General features: G+C 39.2%; 1 protein-coding gene across 3 annotated transcripts in view; it reads left to right on the forward strand.

Moving 5' to 3' along the window:
- The first annotated feature begins 3,043 nt into the window (after positions 1 to 3,043).
- The window catches only part of LOC125458306 (peroxisome proliferator-activated receptor gamma coactivator 1-alpha-like), a 140,901-nt gene continuing 123,348 nt past the window's right edge, over positions 3,044 to 20,596 (forward strand). Inside the window, exon 1 of one of the 3 annotated variants that reach the window (XM_048543490.2) lies at positions 3,044 to 3,217. In XM_048543490.2, coding sequence (XP_048399447.1) covers positions 3,140 to 3,217 — 78 coding nt within the window. In that variant the 5' untranslated portion in view covers positions 3,044 to 3,139. The remainder of the gene's footprint in view (positions 3,218 to 20,596) is intronic. The other 2 variants (XM_048543488.2, XM_048543491.2) reach the window with 2 other exon arrangements.

Genomic DNA, 20,596 nt, shown 5'->3' on the forward strand with positions numbered 1-20,596 from the left:
TATTTCAAAAGAAAGACATATAAAAATAGGAAGTCTTGCTAAAGCTATGCAAGGTGCTAGCAAGACCACACCTAGAGCACTATGAAAAGTTTTGGTCCCCTTATTTAAGGAAAGATATAATGGCTTTGGAGATGGTCTAAAGAAGTTCACAAGGTTGATCCCAGGTATTCTCCCAGATTTTCTGCAAGGAGAGTGAGTAAGTTGAACTTATACTCATTGTAGATTAGAAAAAAGGACATTATTAAAACATTTAAGGTTTTTAGTGATCTTGACAGGATAGATGTAGAAAGATTGTATCCCTGTAGGAGAGTCTAGAAATAGAAGGCGTCATCTCAAAGTAAGGAATCAGCTAGTTAGGACAGAGATGAGGAGGACTACCTTCTCTGAGGGTAGTGAATTTGTGGAATTCTTTGCCACAGACAACTGTCAAGGCTGGGTCATTAAGAATACTCAATGGTATTTTATCTTTATCATTAAGGGAATCAAGGGATTTCAGGAAAAAGGAAGAAAGGAGGAATTCAGCCACAATGTCACTGAATGGCAGATCAGATTGGGTGGGTTGAATGTCCTACTTCTGCTCCTACATTTTAAGTTCTTCGGGTGGTTGATGATATTTTATACTGAGATGACCTTCTGATCTCAGACTTGTGCCTTTTCTGTTTTGGGTTTTAAAAAATCACTCAACTTCATCCCATTTCAGCTTATCTGCTCTTGAAACTCTCATTCATTCACTCATGTCTTCATTATGTCCAGATTTTGACCATTCAATTAGTCTCCTGGCATATTCTGCTTCTGAAAAGCCAAGACCTCTCCGCTGACTATATCTCATCTCACAGTACATCTTGTTTCCTCCATAATCTTTGTGTTTGTTTGCCTTAATTAGCTCTCAGGCAAACATTCTCACCCTTGTTTTCAAATTTCACCTTGTCTTTGCCCTTCCTTATCATAGTAATCTTTAACAAACTAACAACTCTCTTAAGAATATACGTTTCTCTAATCTAGGCCTCTTATGAATTCCCATCACAATTGCTCTGCCATTCATGGCTGTGACATCTGTTACCTAGACCTAAGTTCTTGAAGTCCCTTCTGGCACGTTCTACTTTTTTCTTTCAGATAATGAAGTTGTTGAGTGGCTTGCCGAGTTGACTTGTTTTCATTCAGATGCTTTGCCACCATGCTATGTAACATCCTCACTGAGGCCTCCGATGAAGTGATGTTGTTCTACTCTGCTTGGAATTTATACTGTCTGCTATAAATTTATACTGACTGAATAGTATAAATTCCAAGCAGACTAGAACAACATTGCTTCATCGGTGGCCTCACTGCTGATGTTACCTAGCATGGCAATGAAATGTCTGCATGAGAACTAGCCAGCTTGGTGAGCAAGCCACAACCCGAGCTACAGATCTTTGCTAAAACTTTAAACCTTTCAGATAATTCTCAACCTCTTTCACCAACCTTTTTTGTCATTTGACATCATATCTGCTCACATGGTTGTTTGGTCTTGTACACTCTTTTATCATGATCCTTTGGGATATTTCATTATGTTAAAAATGCTATATGAAATTAGTTGTTGTAGTGGCATTTGTGATCATTGTTTTCATTTCATTGTAATCTTCCCAGCAAGGACATAGGACTAATCAAACTGATATTTTGGTATCACAAAGTGAGGGGCTTGATGAACACAGCAGGCCAAGCAGCATCTTAGGAGCACAAAAGCTGACGTTTTGGGCCTTGACCCTTCATCAGAAGGATCTAGGCCTGAAACATCAGTTTTTGTGCTCCTAAGATGCTGCTTGGCCTGCTGTGTTCATCCAGCTTCACACTTTTTTATCTTGGATTCTCCAGCACCTGCAGTTCCCATTATATCTGATATTTTGGTATATCTCTTGTTTTACATATAGTGCAGATCAAAACAATGATGATGAAGATGATAATGGAAGTAAACAGAACAATAGGATAAGGGGCTGTTTTTTACAAATGTGCAATTGTACAATTTTGAGATCTCTCCCTCCCACCTGGTCAGCTGGTAAAATAGCTAATCTATCCCCAAAGCATGTATCTTTGACCCACTCTGTCCTCACAAAAAACACCTTTCTATTGGAGAAAACAGCATTGATAAATGGCTTGTCTGAGTATTGCAGTCCCCTTGTGTGATAATTCTATTTTCTAATTCAGATTCTGAGATAATGAAAACTGAAGTGTACAGATTGCACTTCCTTGGACTGTAGATTGCTGTGGTAACACCTTTTCTCCTCCCCGCAGCAGACCTTCACACCCCCTTTAAAAATTTAGCAGTGCGTTTCATGCATGTTTGAATCACAACAGTAAGAATAAAAGTGTAGCAATGTGTAAGAGGTGTGTTTGTTCATTCTGTGATTGTTCGCACTTATTGACATGCACATCCTTTCACCATGCAACATTAGATCTTGGAGATGAATAAAGTCTGTCCGCTAATGTTCAAAACTTTTGCAGATCCAGGATATATTTGACCATTGATTGCGTTTTGAGGCAGGTCTGTGTATAAATAGTGTTATATAATGTGAATTATGTAACAACACTGCTTCGTCCAATCTACCCCTTTTGGTTATTTTATTTATTATATCCTGTTTTGCGCGAGGGAGCTAATTACGTTGGTAGATTTACATTTTCCTGTGAAGCGGAGACATCTGCTAATATATCCTTTGCCTTCGGACAATCCTGCAATCTACTCTGCCCTAAATTTTTAACTAGTCTGATGGTTAGAATGCCGAATGTTCTCGTCTTTGAACCATCGGGATGAAAAAATAATGCGTACAAGAACTAAGGAACAAGTTCTGAGGGTCACCGAACCCGAAACATTAACTCTGATTTTTTTTTACAGATGCTGTCAGACCTGCTGAGCTTTTTCAGCAACTTCTGTTTTTGTTGTTAAAAGCAAAGTTTACATTCTTCGGCAAGTAACGCGGGTTATTTCGTACACAATGAGTAGCGCATCAACTTGCACACTGCCACCCTCTGGTGTAATAAGAGAGCAGACGACTTGCAGTACCGCTGCCGTCCACAGGGCTGGCCGAGGAGCAGCAGCGAGCTCACTGTGCCGGCTCTGGGGATCTCCACGACCGTCACTCACTCTCTCTCACACACACACCGCGGGAAGATGGCGGATTGCACGCTCACGGATGAGGACTTCTCTTTATTCGTCTTCAACTACCTGACAGAAAACGCAGAGTCTCAGGTAAGGAGCGGCGCTTCGCTTCCCTTTCCCTGCATGAAAGTGGAGCCAGTTATTAATCGCAGCCCGGATTGGGGGTGTTTTTTTTCTTTTGCCCTGTCTTGAAGCGGCTAGCCGGCTCTCACTGTCTGGCTGCTTCTCTCATTCTGCAAAGTCCTGTTTGTGTTGGAGAGGGAGCGCAGGCACCGGCTTCACGTGCTCGGAACCCGGGGCAACACCTGAGCGCCCGCTCGAGCCTTGGCTGCCTGGTTACCTGCTCGTTGCCGGGTTACAGTTGTAGCAAATCCCTCCAAGTGTCAATTGCTGGGGATCGCTTCATTCATTCATTCCGGACACGTGGGCGCTGCAAGTTACAATCAATCTCGTCTCGATTCTCCTTTTCGCACTGAGCCCCGCGTTCGTTTTCCAAAGTGCGCCTGCAGAAGAGGCAGCGTGAGGGGGAATCAGAAAGGGAGGTGGAGGGAAGAAAACAAAATAAAAATCAGCAACTTGTACTCCGCCTAGATGCTTTATTTCAGGCACAGTGTTAAAGTCAGGTTCCTGGGGAATGAGGGCACATGAAGAAGTGCATTTATTTCTTCCTTCCCGGTTCTTGTGTAACAGTGAAACAGATGGATTCAGCAGGAAACAGTGTGAGAGCTTGCGTAACTTGGGGAATTACTTAACATTTAATACACATGTAATGGATCTCGAGGAAGGCAGATGACGGCAGCAAACTCCGGTTGGGACCACTTCAGAATGAGTGACATATTAGAGCCGTCTCGTTATTTCTTACCCTAACTCGCGCCGTCCTCCTCCTAAGGCGCGATAACACTGATTACTGTTTTTTTTTTCCAAATTCTGGATAGGACCAAGCATCTCGAATGCTCCCGATTATATAGTTACAAACTTGAGCAGTCTCTTGCATGTAATTAATAAAACGCTGCAAGGGATTTTTATTTTTGTGTTTGTCTGCAAAAATCATACCCCCCCCGGCCGCAAGGCCAAAGAAAACCTTGACAAATGCGAATGCTGTTTATATAGTATTAAATGCTAATAAACATTGCGCGAAGCCTGCGAGCACGGGTTATGAAAGCCTGTTTGATCGTGTGTCACATGAGGACTTGCTGCACCGAACAGTGCTGACGTCTCCGCTCTCCTCCAGCACTGGGAGGCGAGAATGAACTCTCTGCCTCTGCATTTCTGGAATAACTCCATGCACATCTTAAGCAGCGCGTCCACTCAAGAGGACTTACACTGCAGATGTGTAATAAATAAACCACACTTTGTTTGATTATCGAATGTTGATTGTAACTACCTGCCGTTATTTCAGACGTTCATGCCTGGCCAGTAAAATCATATATTTAGAATAGCCTGGTAAACTTAAATGTTGCTTTATCGCTGTTCGGAAAGAGTCATGTCTAATACAAAACGCCAGTGAGAAATTCCATTGCCTATCGCGCGTGTGTTTTTTTTTGACACGTTCTAACTTTCCAGTGTCTGGCCTGATCTACTTGCGGTCTTAAGATAGGATGCACCAAAGCTCTTTAATGCATCACCTCACTGTGACCCATGACACTGCCATCTAGTGCTACAGAGCTATTTTTGGTGATAGTCGCACAGGCTTGTAATACCAGCTGAAAGAACCATTGACATTATCTGAAGTCATTTCTTTTTGGAACATTCATGTTAATGTATACGCATTACTGATACAGGGATAGTAACAAAGTCGTACTATGAACAGAAATAAGCAGATTCATTGCCCTTCATTGTTTTGGGCAACGTCCTGTACCCCTCCCCAACCTGAAATTTCTAGGTAACGTAATCTATTGACAAAATTGAGAACTATTGCTCCATAGGTCAAATATTGCATGAGGGTGAGATCTTTGGATGGTAAATAAATTACATTGCTGATGGTTTCTTCATGATCTGTTGATAAACTGTTGAAAAACATTTAACTTTAAATAAACACTGTACAGCCACTGTCAATTCTCTCAAACAGTTCTTGCTATGAAAATCCATGTATGGAACCTGTATAGTGCTGAATATAACTTTTAATGTCAATTTTCTGAGTACATGCTAAAGCAGTCTTTCAGAAATATCATAAGTGGGCACAAAACTGGGCATGGGCACAGCTTCTGCAGAATCAGTCAACTCCTTCACAAATCTGATTAGAACATTCCAACAGCTTTTTCAGAAGTTTTAAGTTTTATCCCTTGACATTGTTTGCTGCCTTCTTAATGGGAAAACCACACAAGTGTTGCTCCCAAAAGGTCAGATCATACTCTGTGGCCTAGCATTACTTAATAAGAGTCCAGAAGCTCGTCTCCATTCTTTGCATTATGTTTAGCTATTAGTTGCCAGGATGGAAAGTCTGAACAGTGTGAAACTGCAAGAGATCTTCAGCTTGCTGAGAAGGAATTGGGGAGAAAAACAATGACGTTAAAAACTGTTCGAAATAGTGATTGTAAAGTAGCATGATTTTACAATAATTAGAAAAGCACGCTTATGAACATTTGTCTGGGGAGTTAGAAGGACCTTATTTAGTATCACAGTCCATTCAGCTTTATCCTTTTGCTACCCAGTCATTTCCTTGGAGAATAATACTTTTGTATTTTGACCCTGGTGTAGCTTAGTCCAGTTGCAAAAACAAAGTTGGTCAATTCTTTTGGCTTGGAATCCCACTTCTTGCCTCAGTAAAAATGGGTTATACATATATGACACGTTAATTCAAAAACCACGTATAGGGCTGAAAATAAAGCAGGTAGTCTATGCTTATGTGACTCCCCCTCACAACAAATTAAGACAACTAGAGAATAGACAGGATTGCTTCATCCTTTTTTCTCAGTCATTAAATCAGTAGCAGCTTAATTTCACAGCAGCATTAAAATTATAAAGATTTCACTTTCTTTTTCATAATCTTGACTAGCTGGCTAGCTCCTGTCTATCATTCGTCTAGTTGTGAAAAGTTGTCTGAGAGTGTGTGAACAGCACCAAATATGATTTATTCCCAAACAGCTAATATTGAGAATAGTAGGCCCCCTTAATACAGTACATTTCATATTCTAAGATGTAAACAGGACATAATGGAATCTTAGATATAGGCAAAGGAAATGGATGTAAGGTGACAACTGTGCAGTTAAGTAAGAATCTGAGGAGCTGTTGAATGAAGAGACGTGTCTAAGTGGAAGGTTTTTAGAACAGGTTTTTAGGGTTGTGAAGGCTCTTTTATTGGCTAGTGAGAATGCGCTGATGTGTAGACTCAATGGGTGCTGTTCAAGAGTGCAGTATTGATTTCTAATAAAAATAAGGATTTTGATTTATCTATGTCTGCAACAGGATTCCAGTGGTGATCGCTGGTATGATGAGTCACTGAAATGTAGTAGGACGCAAGATATGATGGTGAAGTTCTAAAGCACTCTTACAATAGCAGCTACTTTAAAAAGAAACTACATACATGTTATATAACTCAGTGTATTTTATGCCGTTTATCCAGGTTGGTCAGAGAGTACTGAGTCCACTATTACAGTACAGTGTAAATTCTCCCTTGGGAGATTGTTTACTAGTCAACCCAGTAACATATGTATAACCCAAGTGGCTTAGTAATTACACTGGCAACCAGAATGTCTACTGCTTAATAAAATACTATGCATCAAATTTCTTCATTGAGGTCATTTACTTCGAGAAACAAAATTGATTGCCCTGCTATTTAAAGCTGGATCACTCTTCAGTTGAGCTGAGATGGAATGGATTAATGTTTTAAAGATGGCACAAGGTACGCCCTGCATAGAAGTGACCCCTGGTATCTCACTGACATAAACAGGAAATACTCAGAGAACAGTTTAACCAAAGTATAAACCTGTGTTATAGTTCTGCAGGATCAGATTTGCTTCTCTACAGTCAGCAAGTTTTCTGCTTGCCCTATATAATTTACCATAAAAGCAGGAACTTGATCAGCTGTAAACAACACCAGTAGGGGGCCCAGGAGCCATAACACTATACTAGGCTTATTAGACTAGATCAAGATCGGACAAAGACCAAGAATAACGTGCATGAAGAAGGGGATTGTTACAACTTTTACTCATTTTATAAGCTTGATAGGTAATAGCAGAATCAGTATCTAACTTTTGGAAAAAAATACCTTATTTGAAGTGTTTTGTTTTTGCCAAGTTGAACAACTATTTATGATTTGCTTATCTCCACAGATATGCAAACTTTTATTTGTTTCTTTGTTCATGAGTGAACATTAACATAATGGCAAGTTGTTTTTGATGTGCAATCTGGCAGGAAAGACCAGAAGTCTACACCACAGAAACAAAACAAATACACCTACCAGCACTCTTCTGGAATTCAAGCAAAATGATTGAAGGACAAGATGGGAAAAAAATTGATTTGTTTGTCCAACCTTCAATATACTAACCTTCACTATAGATGGCATTAATTCAAAATACAGGAATGGCATGTGAGTGCCTCTGACTTTCTGGCTATGTGTGGAAAGTTTAATAGTTCAGGCCCACAGTTAACTAATTGTTATCTGTTGAGACACTGTTGATATTGAGTTGTCTGAAGTGTTATACTACATTCTGGCTTTTATAAATATTTTATCTCATCCATAATTACACACAATTCTCAGCTTACGATATCTGTAGCGCTAAATGGTGCCAGATGGTAGAAGTTTGTAAAGTGTAAGGGCAGTCGCTATATTTGGATGGCAGCTTGCAAGTGGCAGTTTGAGTAACATGCTGTAGTTTGGATTTTGTAATAGGTTATCCAATTATGCATATCATCTGGGGTAAATGTTGGTAACTTGCTACTTAACTCACTGTTGTAACAACTGAGGTAAGTAACTGCATGCACCAGTTTTTTAAAAACATTCTGCCATATGTTGTGAGTATTGTAGGCAAGGCCGACATTTTTTGCTCATCTGTATTTGCTCTTAAACAGATGGTAGTTCACTGTTGCCTTACACTTCGACACAGCTTATCTGGTGTTGGTACACTGCAATACTGTTGGAGGGGGAGTTCCGAGATTTTCACCCAGCAATAATGAAGGAATATAGTCTCAAGTCATGAGGTTGTGTATTCAGGGGAAAACTATTTTTTAATGCATTCATAAAATGTGGACATTGTTGGTTAGAGTAGCATTTATTGCCCTTGAGTATATACCAGTGAACTGTTACCTCGAACCACTGCTGCTGGGGAGGGAGTTTCAGGATTTTGACCCAGTGACAGTGCAGAAGCAGTGATATGGTAGTAGGTCAAATTTGATTTATGGCTTGGAGAGGAATTGCAGTTGTTGGTGTCTATGTATCTGCTACTGTTCTCCTTCAGGGTGGTGCAGGTCATGGGTTTGGAAGGTGCAGTCAGAAGATCCATGATGAGTGTTGCACTTGTTCTCTTACGTGGTACAGCTCACTTATTTGGAACATGCTTTTGTGCATCTTGCATGCAAGATGGTACACACCGCTGTGCATTTGTGTGATGGGGAGTGAAAGTTTGAGGTGTTGGAGGAGGTGGTGATCAGATAGTTTGTTTTGTTCTTGATTCTGTTGAGCTTCTTGAGTGTAGGAGCTACACTGAGCCAGGCAATTGGGGAATATTCCATCACCCTCCAGACTTGTACCTTGTCGATAGTGGACAGATTGTCGGGAATCAGAAGGTGATTTAGTGGTAGTAGCCTCCTTATTTAAGTTTATTCAAGCTGTAAGTGACTGTCTTTTGAAAGTGTACAGTGTGATAAAAGATTGGTGTGTAAGATGACAGGCTGGCGCTTCATATAATTGTTGGAGCTTGGGACAACAATAGCCACGTCAATTCTGATGTTGCATTATTTATTCATCATGTGATTCCTAGTCTGTGACCTCTAGCTGCCACAGAGCCAATGGCTAATCAAGTTATGTTTCTGGTTGCTGGTAAATTGGAGGATGTTCATGGTGGAAGATCTATGCTGTTGAATGATAAGGGAAGATGGTTAGATACTGTTTTGGAGTAACAGTCATTGCCTGGCTCTCATGAGATGACTATTGCTTGATTGCAGTGACTCAACACACAAGATGACCTGAGTCATTTGTTCTTTGCTAAAGAGAATGGTTTTATTTTGAGTGAGTTTATTTCCAGCCTTTCAATAATTCGTAGTTGATAACAGATATTTATGCTTTAACTGTGGCTATTCCTGCATGTGATCATGGGAATCAGATTTTAAAATAAGGAAATCTGCAGCCACCCCTGATCATTTTGCAAATTTTTTCCCCCATTCCTTATTTGAACACTGTTAGAAAGATTGAAACTGGGAACTGATGTAGGCATTCAGCTATGCAAGCTTGCTCCACCATTCGGTATGAACATGACCAGTCCTGTGTCTCGGTGTCATATTCCTGTTTTCACTCCATGCCTTTGATGCCTTATTATCTTAAAAAAAATTGTTCTGGTGAACTTTTCTCTTTGAAAATTGCAAACAATTGAGCTCAGTTAAAAAAATACCCTTTGTAATATTTACTAATATAGGAAAATATGATGGATTCATTTTGCACAGCAACAGTAAAGTGATTAACAATGTATATTGTATCTTTGTTGTAAATGGTTCCAAGACACTTAGTTGGAATATTGCCAAACAAAGTTACCCCGGCCTCAAATGGAAGTAGTCAGGCAGGTAGGCAAAAACTGGCCAGTGAGCTGTGTTGTAATGGAAGAAAGAGGCAAAGAGATATGAGGAAAGAATCCCAAAGCATACAACCCTGGTAACTGAAGGCTGAATTCAGCCATTAGCAGAACAATTAAAATCGGGCACTCTCAAGAGGCCAGAATTGGAGGAGTTCTCTGAGGATCTTGGAAAATTGTAGGGCTGGAGGATATTAGTAATTGGGAGCGTGTGGCCATGGAGAGAATTAAAAACACTACGGGAATTTTAAAATCAAGCCATTGCTTAATGGCGAGTCAGTGCAGTTAGCAAGAACTTCAGTGATGGGTGAATGTGACCCATGTCAGCATATGATCATTGAAATCCTTGGATTCCAGCAACATATTCACATTTATCTTGATATCAATACTCAAGTTGTGCCGTGCAACAGATTTTAAATAACATGCTAAGGTTGTGAAATGCCCTTTGAAATTATCTTAGAGGAATTACTACATCAATACACTGACAGACAGATAGGTTTCAAAGGTCAGAGAGATCATTGAATCCATAATGAATTCTCAAATGTTCTTGAAACAATTTAGAGTAATGCATAATGTATCATGTAACATAGTCACAGAAACATAAGTTGGGATATTTTCAGTGACTGACAAGATACTTGAATGACCACTTGCTGAGGCATTCTAAGCTAATAGTGCAAATGTTGTTTTCTGAGTATGTCACACTTAAAGGAAGCCATATTGAAAATAATGAAGAATACAGTGATCCACCTGACACCAGCTTGTAAAGAAGGTTTTGAATATTTTGGTTACAAATGCGGGAAAGGATAAGATTGAAATTTGTGCAAGGTTGTACCTGCAACTGCACACCATTCCTTTTGCCACCTCTCTTCCAACACCCTTTACTCCCCACCCCCGGCTCACCTCCACCCCTAGCCTTTGGAGCCCCACACTTACTGCTGGGATTAGAGAGAGAAACCGACCAATCAGATTGGCCAACTACACTCTGGGATCAGAATTTCTCCTGCTTGATTGGTGGCAGCCTCATCTCCAGCCATTCATTAGAACATTAAATTGCACCAGGTCAGCCAATAGCAGCAGGCATATGTTCCCACAGATCCTTGTGGTGGCGAAGTGGGAAATCCTGCCACCTGGAAAGTCCTGATTTAGGTACTAAAAAAACTCATGTCAACTCTGCTTAACTGTTTTTCCGAGGGTGAAACAAAGGCAAATTGTTGGACCATTTTAAAAAATTCTCTCTTGAGTTGGGGCATCACTAGTTTGGTCACATTTTATTGCCCAACCCTAGTTCCTTCTTGAGCCATTTGAAGTCCATATTTTGTAAGTCCTCCCATAAGGCTGTTAGGGAGGGAATTCCAGGATCTTGGCCCAGTGACAATGAGGAATGGTGATAAATTTCTAAGACAAGATGGTGAGTGGCTTGGAGGCGAACATCCAGGTGGTGGTTAGCACAATGTCTAATCTGATTAATTTTGAGATATATTTGGTCTCGGTATTTGTTGCAGTGCTGTGTTTATGAATTTGCTGAAGTGACAGATCTCTAGGGAAACACTTATTGATCCATCTGTCCATCCACGTAATTGTGAAATTTTACAGATCAAAATACTTATATTCGCCAACCCAGATCCATATGTTTTCTTTGGAGGAACTGGAAATGACTGGTACCAAACAGGTTATCTGGGAGTTGGAAAATTTCTGTCTGTTCCCTTTGGCAATCTTAGTCCAGGAGATAATGCCCTGAATTACATCGAGTAATTCTACTTTTCTGAGATGATCTTCACATCAGCTAAAAAACAGGTGCAGCTGTTAGGAATACAGTTTATCAACATTTCCTGCATGAGCCAGCAACCTTTTTCCGTAGATCCAGTAATCCCTGGCAAAAACGCGCTACCAAACATCCAACCTTCTAAACTCGAGATCTTACATAACTTGAAAGTATGTCACCTGGTTATCACTGAGTTATTCATAATTGATCTCCATATGCCAATCTGGCCCCTTTATTGTTTTACATCTCAATTGAACACTCGGAACTTAAGTTTCTTTTAAAGGATGGACTCCAAACCCTGTGAGCTGATTTAGGGGATTAGTTGGTTAGCGTGTGGTTCAGAATAATACGAGAAGCTTAGAGTATTCCCCTGTGCCACTGAGGTAGACTTGAGACCTGCCTGCTCACTCTGCCGTGTTACAATATCACATTGTAACATTGGTTCAACACCCTGTGAAAGATTGAGGATGTGATCTGAAGAAGGAGAAAATGCTTCCAGCTATTATTCACATTGCATCATAAAAGGCCCTCACCCCATCCCCCTCACTGATGAAGGGTCTAGGCCCGAAATGTCAGCTCTTGTGCTCCTGAGATGCTGCTTGGCCTGCTGTGTTCATCCAGCTTCACATTTTATTATCTTGGATTCTCCAGCATCTGCAGTTCCCATTATCTCTCCTCATATCCATGCTGCTTTCAAAAATACACGTGATTCAGCTTATCTAGGCATTTTTCAGAATTATTGGGAGCTGTTTTTTCCTTCCTCAAGTACTGTCATCAAAGCCAAGCTGATAGTTTGTTGCAACAAAATTTTATGCAGACATGCAGTTTCTTGCAAAAGGCATAATGGGTGTTTGTTTCTGAATATTATGCATAGGAGCAGATTTTTGCTATCTCATATTATCCAGTTTCACAATAAATCCAGGAGATTGAGACTGTCTTTGTTTAGCTTGCTTTTGGCATTTGGTACAGTGGGTGTATTGTGATATGAACATGTGACTGACAACAACTTGCTTTGGAAGTCTGTTTTAGCTGTGCTGCCTAAGTGTTCTGCATGCAGTTTGATCATGTGCCTCATGAGTCGAGAGGCCACACTTATTCCATATATGTTCTGGCAGACCAAGGAATCCTAGATATCTTCAATAATTCTTTCCACAGCTCTCAACACCATTTTTGGTTGTTCTTCACATACGTGCTTTGCTACATGCAGACTGGACTATTCCAATGCACTTCTGGCTGCCCTCCCATGTTTTTACCCTCCATAAAGTTAAGGTAATCCAACATGCTGCTGCCCATGTCCTAACTTGCAGCATGTTCATCCTCACCCCTCTACTTGCTGACATATATTGGCTTCTGATGATGCAATGTCTCGATTTTTAAAATGCTCATTATTTTTAAATTCCACCATGGTCTCACCCCTCACCTTTGTCCTCTTTCTCAGACCTCCAGCACTCTGAGATGTCTGTGATTCTCAAAATTTGTTCCCTCAGTATTTCTGATTTGAATTGCTCCAACAATGGCCATTCTGCCTTCATTTGCCAAGGCTCTAAACTCTGGATTCCAGCCCACCCACAAACCGTTCCCTTGTCTTCTGCTCCTTCCTCTTTTAAGACACCCTTTAATGCCAAACTCTTTTATAAAGCATTTGGGCAGCTGCCTGAATGTCTGCTTGTGTGGGCCTCAGTGTAAAATATTTGTTTGGCAGCTCTCCTGTGAAGTACCATGGGATAGTTTACAACATCAAAAGTGCTATATAGAGCAAGTTGTTGTTGCTGTTGAACTTTTATACATTCTCTCCATTTTCATTTAACTACACCTTTGTAAAATATGCAAAACCTCACTTTGCGTAAATATATTTTATAGCATAAAGCTAAAGTGTGCTTCAGAAAATGTATTCGAAGTGATTATTGCTAGTTCGTCGATTATTGTTCATAAAAGTAATGATTTTCACCGTATGATTGTCATTGAATTTCATGGGTGTGCTCTTGAAGGTTTAAGATCAAGAGTACCTTGACAGCAGCAAAAGCAATAAAATAACACATATTTAATTGAGTAAGTTTAAAGTCTTTATTTTCTCAATTTCCTGACATGTTCTTGTTAGTTTTTGTTTGGGTCTCCTCATCACTCTTTTTCATGTTTGTAGGAATGGGGGTTAGAATAGATAATCTGTTTGTAGTTCCTTGCTAGTACTGATGTGTAACTCCCTGCAGAGTAGCTCTGTTCAGTGCCTTTGCTCTGTATCTCTGCCAAGCATGTTAACTATAGGCAGGAAGTCATCAAGTGGAGGAATATTTGATTTGAATCAGTCAGCAATGTACTACAGCACAATATTGCTATATTTCAAAATGTATGATGGACACAGTTTCTTGCTGAGTACTTCAAACAAAACCAAGCCTTCAGCAATGATTTTAAAATCTGCTGTTAGATTGTTTAATGCTATGGATCACACGTTGAACATCAAATGTCGTCTTCACACAACAAATATGACTTATATGATTTATTACGAGTATTTGAGTTTCCTTCAAAGCTGTAAGGACCCTGACCAAGAGTCCATGCTATTCAACTTATAGATAATTATAACTATTGTGCAGTATAAGTAGACAATGTTATGATAAGTGAATATTTGTCATGTTTTATGGTTGAAACTCTCTATTAATGTGACCACTGTGAAATTTTAAACCGTCTGAAGGTTAGTTAAAATTGAAAACTGATGGATGAACCCACCTTTAGAAAACAGCTAAGAATTGACAGTGAGATTGCCAACATTGACACCCTGGATAAATGAATTGTTAGGTTTGAATGCAATCCTTCAGGTTTACACACCTCATCTGTTTTTATCCAGATAGCAACAGTGTCTGCACTTCAAACTAATTTACTGCATGTGAGGTAGCTTTTAGAAGACTGCAGGGCAGAATAAAGTGCTACACAAATACGTGTTTGCATAAATTAATTTTATTGTTAAGAGTATTTTCTGATGCACGGTTAACTGTCCCCACAAATGGTTCATTGTGTCAGATGCTGTCTGGCTACAGCTATCAGACATTCATTAAAAGAGCATCACATTAAAAGCTTAGTGTATATTTAACTGTGTGACATTGTATTATCCATACTGTGAAAATCTGTTGTGTAATTTTTCCATAAAGTAACATTTATTCCCCAGAAAATTGTCTACCTGGTAATGGATGTATTACAATATCAGTACAGGCAGTGATTACTTTTGTTTCTGGCATTTCCAGTAAATGTCTGGTGAACGTTTTGACTTGCTATTTTCCATGACATAGGATTCCTCTGGTAAAGTCTATCGAAAATATGCTTTAAATGTTTTCACTTTATGTCTGTCCTCTCTTGAAGGGGCCTAATAATGATTGGACAGTGCATGCTTGCCACTGCATCTCAATAACCTCCTCAAGGTGCACAACCTGGAGATCTCTGTATCCTTCCAATTTTAGCCGTTTGCACATCTAGCAAGTTTTTAACTATCTCAGCACTAGATTCGGGAGCTCTCCATTAAGCTTCTCTGCCACTCTACCTGTTTTTCTTCCTTTCAGACACTTTAACATACATCTTGCCACCTGCCCTAACATCTTATGTGTGTTGATGCCAAATCTTGTTTGATATGGAGTGCCTTTGGACATTTTACCATTTGTAAAATGCTTTATAAATGCAAGTTCTTGTTGCTACATCACCGACTAATCTTCAGTCTCAAACTAGACTTCGTATTGACTCGGCTGTGATCCCATGGTTAAATAGCAAAAGCTATTTCTGTCCTCGTTTGAAGTCCTCAACAACCAAGAGAGGCCTGCACCTATCAACCAGAAGTGAGACCTCTGCCATTCTTTCAAAACTCACCCAAAGTGCTGAGTAAATTGTCGTGGCGAAATGAGTTAATCTTTTGGAGGTGAAGATTAGACTGTAGTTTTCCTGTCCATTGCACCATGCTGAACAATAGTGTAGTTCCACAGGGCCATTAAAGAAGTTTTCTTAATTTTAAATTGCTCATTTCCTGACAATAGGAGAAGCTATAATAACTTAAAAAGCTCCTCACTCCGTTCTAAATCACTGTGGCTTGTATTTATGTATGTTGTACAAAAAGGGGAAGATGTCAGTATTGAGAAATGGAGAACTCAAGTTTGTATCAACTGGAAAGGAGCACAAATACTTTTTTAATTTCATTGATGGAATGTAGGTTTTCCTGGCAAGGACAGCATTTATTGCCATGCCTGTGCAATGCATTAGTTTGCTAGGTTATTAGTGGACCGTTAACAATGAAACACATGTCGGTTTGGAGTCAGATATAGACCACAGTGGGTTAAGATGTAGACTTCCTTCCCCAAAGTACATTAGTTGGTTTGCTGGTCTTTGCTTCTACTATCATTTTCCAGATCTATTTAATTAAAATAATTTTAGTTTTCCTGGTGCCATGGATTTTAAAATCTCATCCTTGGGTAACGAGTTCAGTCATATACATTAATAGAAATCATGTCGAAGCTTGCACTTTTTGAAACCCACTTGTCCCTACAGTATTTTCATATCACTCAAAACTGTCCTTTGAACTGTCTGATATTACCAAGAAAAACCATATTAGATGTAATTTGTTATGAGATCTATGCTAACTGACAAGTAGGGGCAGTGTTGGCATATTAGTAATGTCACTGGGGTAGTAATTGAGAACCCTAGGCTAATGTTCTAGGGATTTACATTCAAATGACAGAGGATGAAATTTGAATTCAACAAAAATCTAGGGTAAAACATGATGAGGATGGCAAGTGAGTCCAGACCTACAGCAATGTGGTCAGTTCTTATGTGCCTCCTGGGAAATTAGGGATGGGCGTCAATATCCCATGAGCAAATTAAAAGAAAAAAAACTAGATTCAGGTCGTGTGAATTCATTCACAAGACTTTGTGCTGTCGACTGGCATCTAAACCAGTCCAATATATAGTTTTGCTTTTGCAAAACACTGTTCAGAATTTCAAACAACATTATCCCTGTAGTCATCTGCTAAATTCTTTGACACACTTTTTCCTTTTCTGTTTGTTTTTTTTTCCCCCTGCTTTATGTCATATTCCTCCTGTAGGAAAACCTTTTATGAAGCTGCTTCTAAACCTGGGACAGATAGCATTTATCAACAGGCTGTTTTATTGAATGTTAGTCATTTTCCTGGTGGCCAGTCTTTTGTCCCCATATCTGGAGAATGCTCTAAATTTACAGTGTCCGTTGCAATCATTTATTTAGGGACTTGCTGTAAAGAAAGTAGTGGTATAAATCCAAATCAAATCATAATTATGAATATAAAATAATTATTTTGTAGTGCCATTATTTCATAGGAATAAAGGTGATCTTTTTAATGCTGCTCAATCATTGAGTTACACCATGATTTTATCTGCACTTTTTCATCTTTTGATCCATACACTTAATACCCCTGCCTAATAAAAATCTGTGATTCTCAGTTCCAGATTGTCACTGTCCTTTGCCAAAAAACAGCTTCCTCATTTTACTTCTAACTGGGCTCTCCCTAATTTCAAGTTGTGTTCTTTCAATGTCTTCAATTATTACTGGATAGTGTGATTCGGCCATTTTCATTGCTCAAGCATTGATAGGGACTTGAAGTTTGTGCATTGTTTGTCTTTAGAGAAATATAGTGACTCGATGAACTTGCACACCAAGAATGCTACTATATCAGGTGGGTGATGTGACACCTATGACTAAGCATCAAATCCAGAATGAAACCAGTAGACCAAGAATTGTATAAATGTTAAAGGACGACTTCAAAATTGGCATTTGCCTGAGTTTGCTTCTGATATTTAAAAATTAAAAATATCATCTAATATCTGGTGTAAGATTCATTTTGGAGGACATGCAGTTTGCTTTGCTGTGAGACATTGAGTCTTTCCTACAATAGATTTTATTTGGAGAAAAGTCTTTTCAGTGAATTTAAATCTGGCAGTAAATGTGCGTAAATTTATAGACCATGCACCTCATGGGATGTAACCTTTTTGAGTGCATATATTCAGGGAAGGAATTTGAAAAAAGCCATCCATGGTGTGTTGACGATTACTAGATAATGTAGTTTACCTGCTGTTTAGTCAATATAATTTTTTCATTCTGTGCTATAGGTATAGACATCACAAGCATTTTGAAATGACGTGTTTTTTATATATTTCGATCTTAGCTCATTCAGTCTACATTGTGACTGTTACTCTGTTTGTATGGTCTCTTAATTTTATAAATCTTTCCCTAAATATTTAACAATTTAAGACCCAAATATGTAAATAGTTATTAACCATGCAAATGATATGAAAGTCATGAATAGACTGAAATGTATTTTCTCAACAAGCTGTAGTTGTTTTATAAAAAAGTGTTTATGCAGTTGAAGAGATTAATTATGTTAAATTTGGGATGACAGTCTAATGCATCTTAATGTTAAATCTAATAAAAGAAAGGTATGAAGGAACGGTTTTTCTTTTCAAAGTCTGGTAGCGATGGTTCAGTAATGCCATAACACAGATTCTTGGACTGATGAAAGTCTCACTGACCTGTGTGTTGGTAAACAAATCCTGGGAAGGGTATGAACTGTTCACTGTTCAGTTCTTAAATTGAATTTGGAACATGCTAAATTCTGTTTCCCTGTATGTTGTAAACATACAGTTTATGATTAAGATTCTTGCAAGGATTTGGGAGTAAGCCAACAGCCTTACAGTTTATCAGTTGATCAGAGATAATGGGGACTGCAGATGCTGGAGAATCCAGGATAACAAAGTGTGAGGCTGGATGAACACAGCAGGCCAAGCAGTATCTCAGGAGCACAATGCTGCTTGGCCTGCTGTGTTCATCCAGCTTCACACTTTGTTGTCTTAGTTTATCAGTTGAATTATTTTTAGCTTCTTGAGCTTGACGTAAGATGGTAATTTTTCTTTTTTCTCCAATTTACATATTGAAGGCTGGAAAAGAGATTTTTGAAACCAAGGTAGTGAAAGGAATTCCATTGATGGACAACAATGGCGTTATCTGAGAAGACAGACCGCCAGGCATTGGCAATTATATCTGATCCCAAGAGCTAATTTTATTATAGTTCAAGCAATTTTCATTAAAGTTCAAATGTATTATAGGAGCTATAAGGTATGCTGGAGATATGTGAACAAGATGCGAAGTCCTAACCTGTGCTGTACAATGGCATGAAGAAGATCTCTCAAGCAGCAAATGAAGAAATAAAAAGATAATCTGGTTCTGGGGATTTATTTAAAGACATATTGACAAGTCAGTGGGAGCACTTTCTGCTGTTCAAATATTTCCATTGAATCTTTCATGTCACAGAGTCATACAGCATGGAAGCAGACTCTTTGGTCCAACCAGTCCACGCTGGCCATGCTCCCATACTAAACTTGTCCCACCTGCCTGCGCTTGGCCCATATCCTTCCAAACTTCTCCTGTTCATGAACTTATCCTAATATCTTTTAATGTTATAACTGTACCTGCATCCTCCACTTCCTCATAGTTCATTCCACAAACATACCACTCTCTGTGTAAAAACAGTTATCCCCCGTGTCCTTTTCAAATCTTCTTCCTCTCACCTTAAAAATATACCCCCTAGTTTGGAACTCCCTGACCTTGGGGAAAAGACTAGTGGAAAAAGTCCCAGCCTTAAAAAACTAGATTTACATCTCAAACTCTCCATTTCCAGCAACGTCCTGGTGAGTCTTCTGAGCCCTCTCTATCTTCATAACACCCTTCCTATAATGGGCCGACTGGAACTGCACATAGTACTCTGGAACCGGCCTCACCAATGTCTGTACAACCTCAGCATGACGCCTGAGCAATGGAGGCAAGTGTGCTGAGTGCCTTCTTAACCACCCTGTCTACCTGTGATAGAAACGTCAAAAAATTATGTACCTGAAACCCAGGTGTCTCTAATCTAGATTACCACCCTGGGATCTTCTATTAATTGCTTGTCCTGTCCTAATTTGTATTATCAAAATGCAAAATCTCATATTTAATTAAATTAAACTATATCTGCCATTCTTCAACCCATTGACCCAGGATGAAGACCTCTTTGTAATTTGTAACCACATTCATTGTCCACAATACTGATATTGTACACAATTTTGGTGTCACCTGCAAACCTCCTAACAATGCCATCTATATTTTCATCTAAATCATTTGTATAAATGACAGACGTGGACTCAGTACTGATCCCTGTGGAACACCACTAGTCACAGGCCACCAGTCTGAAAAACAACCCTCCACCGCCACTCTGTATCTCCCACCATAAAGCCAATTTTGTGTCCAATTGGCAAGCACACCCTGAATCCCGTGTGATCTAACTTTAACTATTGGTCTAGCATGTGGAACAGTACTTGAACAGACAGAAAAGGGCATATCTTAACTATTTTATAGTTGGTACCTTTTGAGATTGCAACACTTCAGTAGTGTGCTGAAATGTCAATGTAGTTTGTGTTGTAGCCACCTTGGTCAGAGGCAAGGGCACTATCAACTCAGCCTTGAAGGAGTACAAAAACAATTTATTAGTACTTTAAAAGCTGGAATGAGCTATCCTCAGTATTAGTACCTGGTTTACAATGTCTGTTTAGAAATTTTGATCAGTATTTTTATTCAAGTTGGCAGTGATCATTGATGATTTGTTTTTTTAAACGTGGTGGTACCCTTGTTATCCACAACCTTAACATTATAGGAGTGCAGGCTTGCAGTTTATTTAGGTCCAGTTAGCAGAGACCAGATATAGACCTAAATTATTCATCTTTACGTATCGAGTGCATTCAAATTAATGATATTTTGTAATAAAAAGAAAGGGAAATTGTGGACACCAAACAGCAACAGTGGAAATAAATCAGGTATTAAAAAGCAGAAAATTTGTGGTTGACTGATTCCTTGAGTGCCACTGTGGAGGTGATCAATAATAAAGTCTGCAAAGCATAAGCAACATACACCTTTGTATCTTTAATATAATTATCGATTACAGTAGAAATCTGTAC

Source organism: Stegostoma tigrinum, chromosome 13 (assembly GCF_030684315.1).
Source record: "Stegostoma tigrinum isolate sSteTig4 chromosome 13, sSteTig4.hap1, whole genome shotgun sequence".
Classification (NCBI taxonomy): Eukaryota; Metazoa; Chordata; class Chondrichthyes; order Orectolobiformes; family Stegostomatidae; genus Stegostoma; species Stegostoma tigrinum.